Raw genomic sequence first — 13,128 nt, forward strand, 5'->3', positions numbered from 1 at the left:
CAGTGTGAACCGCAGCTACGGCTAGCAAACCTTGCCATCCTATGCTAGAATTGGAAGATGGCGGCGATTTCAGGCTGCACAGTCTCGGAAATAGAGGGAAAAATAAATGGATTGTGTATTTTACAACCCAAAATGTTGATTCCCGAGCTGAGAAGTATACGCTTACCTCAACAAAATTTAATTTAATCATTATCATTACGAATGCAGCAAAGTGAGACAGTTACTGTGCAGTTGTCCGGGACAAGCACATGTCAAATTCAACTGAAATTGTTCAACCATCTAATTAGTTTGACTCGAATATAAAACATTAAGCTGGATGATTTTTAAAATAACATTGCTTTGCCCTTGATTTCTGTGTATTTAAATAAAATAATTGATCCCTTTCGAGCCTGAGTGTATGCCAAGACTTAACAGATTTTATAGTAGAGAAACCATTGAGGCTGCAAACCAGTTCAAAAGTACTTTTAGTGGTTTAGCAATTTTAAGAAAAAACAGATTTTAAGTACTTTAATTAGGGATGAGACAGTCTATAGTTTTACTTCCAGACAACCCATGAGAAAAGCCATACTCTGAATTGGACAGTTCTTTTTGTCAAGAAGATGTACAGTATACTGACAGATGAATCATTGAGGAAATTTACGGTACAATCTAATTTGAGGTCTGGTGCCATGAAAAAGAAAAGCTAATTGCATTTCAATTACAAACAGCTTTGTTGCTAAAGTTATCTAGTAGCATATTATTGTTTTGGGAGAATTTATTATAGCAATACAAGCATTAAAATAATTTGAAAGTTTTTAGATTCTGAATACCCCAGCTTTTGATAGCCTTCATACATCAGCTACTTTATTTCACTTAGTCCCTTGGCATCCTGAACAAATAAAAGTCCATCTTTACAGACTATTGAAGTATCATAGATCCAAAAGTAGAGCAATCACTTAGTAACTTCCTTTGACTAGTTGTGAAATTAAACATATTGACCTTTTTTCAAATATCAGACTCAGTCCGACAAAGAGATCTCAAACAGCTTTTTATTACATTTTTCAATCAATAACAGTACAATTTAGTACAGTATCTATCTTGCATCCAGCTCACCGTGTAACACCAACAGACTGAAATGAAATACAAAAAGTGAAAAGGTACATAAGGGTGCAGAGCTCTATAATATTAATGGAAAGAGAAAAGGGAATCTGTCTCAGTTGAATTGCATTTTCACTTGTGGCCACACACGAATACATCACATTTATTGTACATCATCGCAGAAAAAAAGGAAAAGTGAAAATATGTCACAACTTTAACAAAAGTGCTTCTGTATACAGTGAAATGTTATCATTCAGATGCTCTGATTTTCAATTTAAGACCAAGAAAAAATGTACAAAAGTTTAGTATGGACAGTATGTGAGGACTTTTTGTTCCATTGAGTGTGAAGATTTGAAGGAGAGAAAGGACTTGTCAAGGATAGAATTCTCACAATGATTGTTATAATTATTACAAAAATTGGCATCAATAGAACTGGTAAGCATATTGTACACTAAGAATGCGTTCAATATTAATTCTTTCTCCACTCTTGCTCACTCTGGTGCATAGCATTACCAGTATTAGTACATGATGTATGCAGAGTCGGAGCCAAAAAAATTGGCTTCTAATAAGTTCGATCAATAGGTTACTCTCCTTTGAGAAACAAACAAAAAAGAAAAAGAAAAATCTAGGAATTTGCACCATTGAAAGCAAGTCTACAGCATGCACATCTAAATTAACTCATGGCAGACAAAATTAAATGTCTTAACTTAAAACATCAGACCATTATTTTCAGACATTGATTTGTACATTTCATTCACAGAGTTGCAACTGCAGTCCCAAGCAAAGGAAGTGTCTATTTAGTCAGGTGAGGTGTTTCACTCAAAGTGGATACTAAACACAATTCCCCCCTCCCCCCTCCCTCTTCCATATAATAAAATCCAGCCATGCCCCAATTATCTCAGCACCTACTTTGCTTCCCAATCCCGTCCCATCCAGATTTAAAGGCATGTACAAGAATTAAGGGGGTTAACTGTATAAGTTACTCGTAATAACTCCTTTTGTACTGGAATGAGCATTCATAACTTAGAGCATGTGCTTGGTTAGTTAACATAGTATTAGTCGAGAGGCGAAGCTTCTTCATGTGCAAAAGGCTGTGATGAAACAAAAACAGCTAGTATATAAATACATCATGGACATTTTGAAAGCTGCTCGTGTAATATGATCCAAGCTTTAACTTGCATTACTTGCTGTACGTTTTCTCTCATCTTGTTGTATATGATTTAACTGGATTAGAAAGACAAGCAGTAATTCAAATATATCTAAAACCACTAAAGAAATATGACAAAAGAAAAGCCATCAAGAATAACAAACCATCAGAATAGAATTCTTAAAAAAAAAAAAAAAAAAGTTAAATAATTTGTACAATTACACTCCAACATTTGCTTTCTAGACGCACACATTTGCATGGGATGATAGTGTTGTTGTTTTTTTTCTTTTTTCTCTTTCAAGGTAACATAAAATGGTCCGAGAAGGAATGCACAAGTTTCTGATTTGATACCACAGGAGATCCTTTCTTAACTAGGTGATAAACAATTGTGCTCTTCTTTGTGTAGGAAAGGCATTGGTTTCCCTTCGATTTTGTGGTGTCCAAGTCAGTTTAAACAGTGTTGAGAAGATGCTGTGAACATTCTGAAGTTGTAATGGTCTTCCAGTCAACTTTGGAGTTAAAAGAACATCTAGGAAACAAAGACAGATGGAATTAAGAATTAAACTAATCTAACCTGATCTAGTTTTCAGACCCACTATCAAGTTACTGTAAAACATAATGGGTCAAGTTTAAATAAAGACCTACCTAATTACACAGACCGCATTGAGGCTGCTTTTTAATTACACATATCATTACAGCTTCAACTGACTAGAGAGAGCTTTTGACCCTTTTGGGAGTCTCCTATTCCTGTCTCATTTTTTAATTGAGGATAGTCGAGTCTTAATTTATAAAGTCATTAAAATCAATGCAATTTTTAGAGTATCTCTTCTCTGTACTGATTGTAGGCCTTGTGAAATCCCATTATTCCTTAAAAGTTTGATATTTTGCAATCTACCTGCACGGGGGGGGGGGGTCAGTGAACTGCCTCCAAGTAAGTTTGTTTTTCTCTTCACAGCATGTTGTGTACAAAATTATGCTTCAACAATTGCAATCTTGACATCGAACTAAAATTTATTGAAAATGTCATGGCAGGAATGTTTTGTTGATCACGCAAGTCAAAGGTGTGTACAAAGATTAAAGCTAACAGGTGTGTCAAAAATAAAGCTCAGCATTTGACTAAAACAGACAGAGACTTCATTAAAACCTAAACTTCCTTTACACTTTGGAGGGCACAAAGTGACACAAAAGCATTTCAGCTTCCACTTCAGCCTCAGAAAAACATGAGCCTTCAAAAAACATTTACAAAAACAGGTGTAAAACTAAGACAGAACCAGGAAAAGCCTAAGGTAATAATGTAGGAAATAATTTAAAAAAAAGGAAACCTTCAGGCTTCAATTCCAGATCTTCAGGAAACTGTCCCATGATCCCGTTGCAACTGCCATGCCATCATCAGTCACTCCCAGGCAGCTCACACGGTTGTCATGTCCAGCCAACACACCTAGAAAAGTACAACAGTTCAGATTTAGTACACAGACCGGATGCCAAACATCAAGTACATTTAATCACTCAGTATTGAGTTATCAAAGAGGGTTTCCACTTCAGCTACCCACCAGCACGGTCAGCTTTTAGTGTGTCCCACACATTACAGTTGAAATCATCATATCCAGCCAGGAGGAGACGGCCGCTCTTTGAGAATGCAACAGAAGTGATGCCACATATGATGTTGTCATGGGAGTAGATCATTAACTCCTGATCAGCACGCAGATCAAACAGCCTGCAGGTGGCATCATCAGAGCCCGTGGCAAAGGCATTGCCGTTAGGGAAGAACTGAAAGAGTAACAGGATTAGGTATTAGTGCGCAATACAAGAGAGAAACACTTTATTTGATAAAAATGCCTCCCAAAGGGACATTGTCATTATATTAAGGAAATACTGAAGCAGTTTCTAGATTTTCTGAGCAGCTTACACAGATGGCATTGATGTCAGACTCATGGCCAGTGAAAGTCTGTCTGCACATGCCCTCTCGGACATCCCAGAGTTTAGCAGAGGCATCACAAGCACCAGAGACAAATAATCGTGAATCAGGGGCCAATGACAGGCTCATGACATCGCCTGTGTGTCCAGCAAAAGTGGTCGTCTGCTGGCCAGTCTCAATGTCCCAAAGTGCACTGGAAAAAAATGGACAGTTACATTTAATTCTTCCATCTGGCTTTTTTTTACTATCATTTTATGATACATTATGTAAAAATATTACATTAAAAAGACCAATTAGAATAATATATTCACTTACCAAGTGGTATCTCCAGAGCTTGTAACAATCTGGTTGTCATCAAGAAAGCGACAGCAGGACAGGTATCCTGATATAAAAAGAAACAACAGTTATGATATGAGATATATTTCACACAACGAACAATTTCAAACTCCTTATCAGGTTCCACGCCTCATTATTTTGCCTTCTTTGGAACACTTTTGCTCTGTTTCAACCAAGCGGTCCAGTATGGATCAGTACAGTTTGGTATAGGTTGGATTGGTAAAGCCTGATCCTGTTTGTGTTTCCACAGACAAACATGCCCCTTCCTGGTTGGAGGCATGTAAGCCAGATATCGATGGCCACGTCAGTTACGTACAAGTGTGACCCAATAGCAGCTTGACACAGTGTACCACACCATTGAAACCAACGAAGAAGAAAAAATCAACACAGTAAACAAAGCAACAGTGGAAGACATCCAGCGATTTGTCTTCTCTGTGATTGGCACGTGGGTCTTTGTTACCAAGCGCAATCAAGCTCTGATTCCGAGAGGGCTGCAAGAGACTGCAGTGTTTCTACACCCCAACAGAAAGGTACCAAAAACATGGACAGTATGGGTTGGTAATTTAGGAACCCATCCCAGTTCTGGTCAATGGAAATGCCACAAAATGTGTGCCTAACCGAGGAAAACCAAACTAAACCACTTGGTGGAAACGAGGCTTTTCTGTGAAGCTTTGGCATTGTTTCCACATCTATATTTAAGTTTTAAACATTCATAATGAGTGAATGAACGTCAAATTATCCTTGAATCATTGATTTAATGTACAGTATGGAATCAGTTTTCAGTACATAAAGACTCTATTGGTTTGGCCTCACTTGGGCTTGGCATATTGAGTCAAAATTGCAGTTTTGCTTTTAATTGCAATGAACTAATTTGTAAACTCAAGCGAACCTTTGGTGAGACTTCTATTGATGGGATAGAAAATGAGTTCAGCACACATACCTGTATGTCCAGCGAGCTCACGGCTCACACGTACATTCCCTTCACGGGTTTTCAGGTTGTAGATGGAGCAGATGTTGTCTAAGCCACCGCAGGCCACATAATTTCCTGACGGTGCATAAGCGCAAGTCATGACCCAGGAAGATCGAAGTGGTATGGCATGAACCTACAGCAAAAAGCACAAGGAGCACACAATTACATTAAATTGATTTTGGAAAATTTTGATTTTATGTCACATTTCATATATCTTTATGGAAATAGCCCTTTTTTTAATAAAATAAGGACAGTCTCTGTGATGAATCTGACCATTGAGTTTGAAAGCCAGGGTTAGCAAGTGCCATATTGAAAAAGCTTGACTCTAGCTTTATTTGAGTCAAGGTGAGGTCAAGTGGGGGATCTTTATCCTATTTACAGCCCACCTAACATTCAAGTCAGCTGCACCCTAACACGGAAAACATTCACTCCCTGTTCAGTGACGACAGAATTGAGGTACTCAAACCAAAACAGTTTGTTTGAACCACACTGTAAACATGTTTATTTTGCTGAAAGAAATCAGCCTCTTTGAATGGTGCGTATGTGGTTTCTGGTGCAACTGCAGCCAGCCTCAAGTGGACACTCAGTCTACGGCAGAATAAAATACTTCTTTATCGATTTCATGTTTTAAGACTGGAGGTTGCTGCTCAGTCTTAATATGTGGGGTAAGATTTGATGGGGGTGCCACAATGATCTGATATTCACAACCTGCTTCATTTTCTGTGGATCTGAGTCTAATGAAACAAAACAGCCTGGGAGTATTTAAAATACCTTTTAATTTTCATACTACTTTTTATTTCCTTTTTTTGTTTGTTTTTCAATTTACTTATTTCAATCCTTTGTTTTTTCTCAAAGAAAAAATGGAAGCAAAAAAATTAAAAGCTCTCTGGTGCAAAAGTGTGAAACATCCAGACCTGGTCATCGGACTAAAGCATGAGCGAACCAGAGCACAGCATGCACTGTTTAAACATCAGACAGCGTACTGCATAACCAAACATTTCCATTACGATGGATAATATCATATGTCAATCAATAAGCTGTCACTTTTGGCACATCCAGGCTGCACAGTGTGGAAACTTGTTCTACAGTGCTGTTTCTGTTTACAAGACTCTACACATCAAAGTATACCATAGACAAACAATGTCTTAGAGAGATACTTTGTAGAAATGACCCTTTAATCTCTCAATTTCAAATTGGGTTTATCGAACCTGAAGTAAACCTATTGTCAGTAGGATTTCTTCCAAAAGCTCAGGTGTCTTAATTCACTTGGGCTTAAATAATACAAATATTATTCTCTATTTAAACTCTTCAGTATTTAATGAAAAGGTCACATCCCCTATCTGGTACACAAACGGCACAGTTCTTCCACTTGAAATCTAAATCTTAAACTACTATTAGTATATGACCCAATTAATTGCTGTCAGTGAAATAACTTACCTTATTTGTAGTATAGCTGTCCCAAATAATTAATTTGCCATCTTGAGAGGCGCTGACCAGGAGCCTATGTAAATCAGAGGAGTAATATTTAACATAGTGCCACAAAATCCTATTTTTGTCTGATAAAAAAAGGACTGCAAAATAAAGTACAACAGACGTTTCAAATAATTGTGATACTGAATCACTCATTCTGTCACACTTACTTTACAGTTGACATGAAGACAACTTTTAATAACAAATAAGAACATCTCATTTAATACAAAGACTCATTCATATGGCAGTCTATTTACCTGGAATCTGTTCCCCAGTGCATGGCATAGATTTTTGCCAAATGACCCCGCAGTGTTCGTCTTGTACGCATCTGGATTCGGCCAACGGGGTCAATATTAGCCGTGATCTGCAAAACATAAAGTCATCCAGTTAATTACAATCTGAATGCTCCTTGAACAACAAAACAAAACATCACATTAATTAATGTTACCTGTGATAGTGTGGCATCTGCACACGCTTTCCTGGCATCCTGAAAAGGCACAACAAGGAAATATTTAGACCAGGGATTCTCAATGCATGGGAATCTTTGACATTCAAATGCTGATAAAAGGAATGATGTAAAGAAACAAAAGAGTTTGTTACTCACTCTGATCTGATTCTTGAGCTGTTCTGCCTCTTGGCGCAACTGGTCCAGTTCACTCATTTTAGCCTGCTTTTTCAATTACCTTACTCCAGATACCAGGGCACTTGTTGATCTGAAAACAGAATTAAGAGAAGCACATCAATCACTCACACCTTCAAAACAAACTTTAACAGCAGATGGTAACAGTAGAAGAGCTTTAATCGGTTTAATTTGTTTCTGGTTAACTTTAATTTTGATCCAAAGCACATTTAAAGGACACAGGTCATGGTTCAACCTTCCTTTCACACCTCAATGTCGCTAACATAATCCTGACACACAGTTTAGGTAGCCAGACAAATCCTGTTAAGGCACGACTTTCCAATGATCCGAAAAGCAGTCGTTATCCTGTTGACCTCAATCCCAGGGATACACAGAATTTTAGCCGAGTGATCAATAAGCCACTTATATTTGTACAGAGCCTCAAGGCGCTCTGGAAGTTTGAGTGATAAAACAACACTTAAAACCTTGTATTATTAAATAACCTGCATGCCCCAAATATGAAGCTATATCTTGAACACTGAGTTCCATTTATCCAAGTGCATTTTTTTTCAAGGAAAATGCGGACAGTTATTTTAGGAACACTAGAAAATTGACAAAACAAGCAAATTGAAATGACTTTTCGCACTGGCTATCATATCTGAGTTAAAGGGAAAAAAATCCAAGACTGTTTTAGGATAACTGTGACCAAATACTGAAAGAGAAATACTGAAAGTTACTGATGATTTTGGTTTTATGTATCATTCCACTATTTAATGACAGTACAAAGTCCAGAGTGTATTATTGTTGGAGCAGGAATACTGGCAGCGATTAAAAATGCTTAACAATTATTCAGCCGTTTTTATGGTAACGTATGTAGCTGGTTGAGTAGTTTAAGAAATAATCACTTATCATCCACTGACTTCAGATACCCTGGAAAAGAGAGACCCAAGTGCTCAGAGCTGTTTCATTAATTATTAAAGTACGTCTTAAGAGTATGATAAAAATTTCAAAATGTACTTCTCCGTTTGTGTGTCAGTGTGCGTGTTTCAATGGAACTGAAACCGTTAGCTAAAAAAAAAATGAGAAAGCAATTTCTGTACATTTTCAACCAATCTGCAACACTTCAATGGATTTCAAATGAAATGCTGTGCCGACAGCAACGTTTCACCAACATCCAAAACAGGAACTAACAAGAGGTAGATTTGTAAAGAAATTTTACAAGAAATTTAAAGATACCGTTTTAGCAGTACAGATTTAACCCTATCTCTCAGTGATAGACTGGGCATGCTGCTTTGAACAAGAAACTGACTCCCCTTAGTATCTTGGAATAACAAACACTACCATAGAAGAGGAATAACACACAATGTGCATAAATGCAATGAAGAAGAGAAATCAAGTCTATAGGCACCTCTGAAAAAACCCAATGAGATTACCAACCTTGCCTCCCCAGTTCCTTTACCTGCTGTGTGTCGGTCAGTAGGCCTACGACAATGAAGGTTTCCAGACACAACGGACAATCTATTGGGCCTCTGCTATGTTATCCTTTAGGTCCTCTGATTGGTTGACCTTTTTAACACAGGTTATCCTCTTACCCTGATTAATCTCTAAATAAACATGTCATGGAATATAATTATTATGCAGTATCATCAGCTGATGGTGGAATCTCCATCTCACCTTGAACTTTCAAAGATAAAGCTGATATTTCAAAGCAATATTCGTTTTTTTATTTTATCCTGTAAATGAGTCAACATCAAGTTGAATCCCTTGTGTAATAAATCATGCCAATTTTCAATTTACACGTTGATTAAATAATGTTCAAATGTGCATGTAGGTATCTACAGGTGAAACAACTACATCTAGAGTATCTTTCAATTTGGATCAACAGAAACCTACATACCTGTGTCTCAAACAGGATTTAGTAGCAGGGGTCCTATCTGATTAGACTGTTCAGACATTATTTAACCTTCAGTTGCAGATTCAGTTACTTAGCTAAAGCTGATGGGTTTCTGTAACCATTACAGGGTCAACACCTTTAAGTTATGCATTACAAAACATTCTTCACACATCCCATTTAAGTTTTGTGTATAAATAGTCATAATGCAATTTTCATGTCTTTACTGTTTTACTCAACTTTAACACAGAGTTAAAACAAAGAGTCAAGTAAATGTGAGTCGTATTTAGACTGCCCTCATAATCCACACTTAAAAGTTCTATTTCCCATTGACCTCTGTGGATGCTTACAAGCAAGGAGTTCCTCTCCCTCATCACTTCTGCTTTCCAAGCGCCTGATCAGGGTCAGCTGACTGCATGATAAACAATGAGCAGTGGCAAACAGCCTACAGTTGGAGCTCACTAGCTTCACTCAGGTCCCTTAAGGGCAGTCTTTGCCTGCTATTTTCCAAAGGTGGCTCCTCCATCTACAGTTCACATTTAAAAAATAAATAATAATAACGATAATAATCCCCTGACTCTGCACTCTCTTCTCAAAGGGGAGGTCAGCTTATCTGCACTGTTAAAGGATGATAATGCAATGTTTCACAGGTCTAAAGCTGGATCATAGAAAAAGCCATAACCAGCAATATCACTGAGCAACTCCATAATCCTAAAAGCTAAAATCCTCAGTCAATGAGTCTCTAATCCTATCCATGTCCACTAACATAAACAGCTGGCAGATCCAGCCCAGGCATTAGAAATATGTTTCCCCAATCATAAAAGGATGAGTTTAATCTTAATTCTTTTACACACAACATGCTTAAAGCAAGTGCCTGGATTTTAACACAGCTGATACTAAGCACAAGCCTGAAAGAGCCTTTTTTATTTGGCCAGTGCAACCAAAACTTGTATAAGTGGGGCCATTTTGCTTCAGAGTGAAGTTGAATTTCCAAGGAAAGCATGTATAAAATAATTGCATTGACAAAAAACATAAACAATAATGTAAACACAAGTGAAAAGTGGCTGAATATTTTCCAAGTGCTGTCTGCACAGGTTTATCCAGCCTTGTATGTAGTGTTGAGAGAGTTTACTTAGTCACTGTGTGCAGTACAGTGATTTGCCTACAACAGAAGAATAGTTTGCATTGGATTTGAATGGCCGCTGGATAACTGTTTCGTTCAGTTTGTTAATCTAATTTGTTCAGGAGATTTGACTACACAGAGCCTTCTTATTTAGGGAGCATTTTTTGCAAATATTCACAATATTTTCCCCACTAATTCTCTCACATAAAATAAGTAACTGATTGTACCTAATTTAATCTGTACATTTATCATACCCTTTACAGGGCTGGGATAAAATGACTTGCACTGATGGAAATCTGAGACGATGCAGCTAAACGCCATCTTACAGACTGCTATCCGCTAGTTAGCCTGCTAGCAGGCTTGACTGTCTGGGCCTGTTGGCTGGGCAGAGTTGGTATTAACAATTTATGCGGTTAAAGTACATTTAAATGCTAAACGAGTTTAAAAAATGTCCTGTAAAAACTTGATCCACCGTAACATCCACAGAATACCAGGCATAACCGTAAGAGCAGGTAGCCTCCAAAGCAAAAGAAACCGTAACCACAGCCACTCAGGGGAAGACTATGCAGCTCTTCCGCAATTATATGGAGTGCTATCTAGTTAGCTTTGACGGGAACATAGAGTGAAGCTCGGCGATAGCTTTGGCCTCCAGAAATCCACTTACCTATGTACTAACAATCTCGTTAAACCCGACAGTGTAAGGTTGATTCAATTAAGACGCATCGGTATATTTATTTGCTTCTCTAATCTCGTAGTGCAACTAAGCCTGTAAAACTGCAAGGTCGGGCGGCGATGGCCTGCTCAACTCAGCAAGAAAAAGGACAGAAATAAAAAGGAGAGGGGCATGAAATAGTCCACTTTAGTTGATTTTTTTTGTAAAGTAGACGCTCATCCTTAATGATGATGTATAAATTCAACTTAGCATGCTGATTATAAATAACTAGCATTACTAACCAAGTAAAAGGCGTTGCACCGGCGCGGCCGAGTCGGTGCAGGAAGGCAGCAATGTGCTAACATATTAGTTCGACTCTGTTAGAAAATAGGGTGTTAACGCGGCCACAATGGCTCACGTTAATATGGAATAGCTGTTACAGTGATACATAGATAACTAGCAATTTTTAAGTTGAAGATTTATGCAGGGTGATCTGGGTTTGGCCAATAACCAATATTTGCTGTTAATTTGTTTACGGGACGTTTATTGTTCCAGCCCAACCCAGTGTGTCATCATCAACTGACAGCAATAGCTTTATGTGCAATATTTAGAGTTCATAACAACCAACGGAGAAATGATAGAATTAAGCTGCAACATTATGATCATAGTTGTCGTTAAAAAACTTTTTCATCCACAACTACTGGATTTTAGGCCAGGAAGCGGCTCCGCTGGGCCATCACTGATATCAAGCATTACTGACCGATATTAACGTTGCTTTAGAGCCGGGGCTTTTACTGTATTTCACCTAGTTCATTCAAGTGGATGCAAAACCAAGTCATTGGGTGATAAGTTTTAAAACAATGTGCTTATGTGATGCATTCACAGAGGATTCCCCACTACAGCCACTTTTAAATAAGCGGCTTCTATGCGCTCTAGATAAAATAGCTAACTAAATGTTAGCCATCCGCAGCTAACTAAATGACTAGGAAGCTAGCGATCGCTACCCCACCCCCGGACTGTTCGATTCCACCACAATTCATCAGCTAATGGTATTAACAGTTACAGCGAAAGATGCAGAAACATCGCGTTAATCGCTTTATTTTGCCTTACCTGATTCAATCTGCGTTTGTTTTTGCGTTTTGGCATTGACTGGAAAACAAGACGGCGTAAACCTCCGATCCACGCATCAACGAACACCACAACGCTAGCTCACTAACTAGCTAGCTAGCTAGCGTTCGTTTTTCCGAGGAGCAGCCCTTCTAGAAGGCAGGCAACAGCGAGGGAGCTTGACAACCTCAGTCAACCAACCGGAGAGGGGAGGAGGGGGGGATCACACCCACTGGCCCTGTACTGATGTAACTGCTCAGACAGACAAAAATGCTAATCTCTAAAGTCGCTTCAATTCATTAAAACAAAACAGTCGACTGTACCCCGTTTGCCAAGCCTAACATTTGCCCTTTCCCTAGTAACACTTTCGTCCTGCCATCGAACGACGAGATGGGCGCGGTAACCCTGCAGTTAGCGCTGGGAAACCCCACGCTGCAGCAGCGATGGGTTGAGAACTGTCGATTGGTGTATCGTCTGTCTATGGCTGGAGAAATTGGTGTTATCATCCTCTATAAACATTGTCTAGTTCTTCTCAAGTGTTTTGTGTGCATTTAATCGAAAGCATGAAAACATGTTGTTCGTTGGTGCGTCTTTCCCTCTTACAATAATGGCTATCTGGGTATCTAAAAGGCTGAGTCAGTTTGTCAGTCAGGCAAGAGATCATCTTGGCTTCGAAAGTAGGAAGTGATATTAATGATTTCAGCATAGCTAAGAATAGAAGTGTCAACAGCACAATCTGGCCCAAGCAAATTAAGCCACTGTGTGTTGATAATTTTGTGTTTTGCTGAATTTAGCACTTACATGTGCAGGGCGACGATACA

The 13,128-nt window shown here is 38.4% G+C and overlaps 1 protein-coding gene across 2 annotated transcripts; it reads right to left on the minus strand.

Annotated features, from left to right (window-relative positions):
* Nucleotides 1–1,014: 1,014 nt before the first annotated feature.
* Nucleotides 1,015–12,758, minus strand: gnb1b (guanine nucleotide binding protein (G protein), beta polypeptide 1b). Of its 2 annotated transcripts, none has more exons than XM_074667101.1 (11): nucleotides 12,311–12,758; nucleotides 7,520–7,628; nucleotides 7,364–7,402; nucleotides 7,173–7,279; nucleotides 6,883–6,946; nucleotides 5,416–5,578; nucleotides 4,455–4,521; nucleotides 4,131–4,332; nucleotides 3,775–3,991; nucleotides 3,547–3,662; nucleotides 1,015–2,753 (listed from the first exon to the last, which is right to left on the minus strand). In XM_074667101.1, exons 2-10 carry the CDS (start codon nucleotides 7,574–7,576, stop codon nucleotides 3,556–3,558), a joined length of 1,023 nt encoding a protein of 340 aa, XP_074523202.1. In that variant the 5' UTR covers nucleotides 7,577–7,628; nucleotides 12,311–12,758; the 3' UTR covers nucleotides 1,015–2,753; nucleotides 3,547–3,555. The 2 variants fall into 2 exon arrangements, with proteins under 2 accessions (XP_074523202.1, XP_074523210.1); XM_074667109.1 differs by lacking the exon at nucleotides 12,311–12,758 and adding an exon at nucleotides 11,503–11,578.
* Nucleotides 12,759–13,128: the final 370 nt, after the last annotated feature.

The sequence above is a fragment of the Halichoeres trimaculatus genome, unplaced genomic scaffold, assembly GCF_033239565.1.
Source record: "Halichoeres trimaculatus isolate MK-OKI-2021-1 unplaced genomic scaffold, fHalTri1.1 fHalTri1_scaffold_1, whole genome shotgun sequence".
NCBI lineage: Eukaryota > Metazoa > Chordata > Actinopteri > Labriformes > Labridae > Halichoeres > Halichoeres trimaculatus.

Coding starts and splice junctions, on each gene's coding strand:
- gnb1b (XM_074667101.1), bottom strand. CDS start 7,576: ATGAGTGAACTGGACCAGTTGCGCCAAGAGGCAGAACAGCTCAAGAAT. Junction 7,280..7,363: donor CAGATGCCACACTATCACAG/GTAACATTAATT, acceptor TATGTTTTGCAG/ATCACGGCTAATATTGACCC. Junction 3,663..3,774: donor ACTAAAAGCTGACCGTGCTG/GTGGGTAGCTGA, acceptor GTACTTTTCTAG/GTGTGTTGGCTGGACATGAC.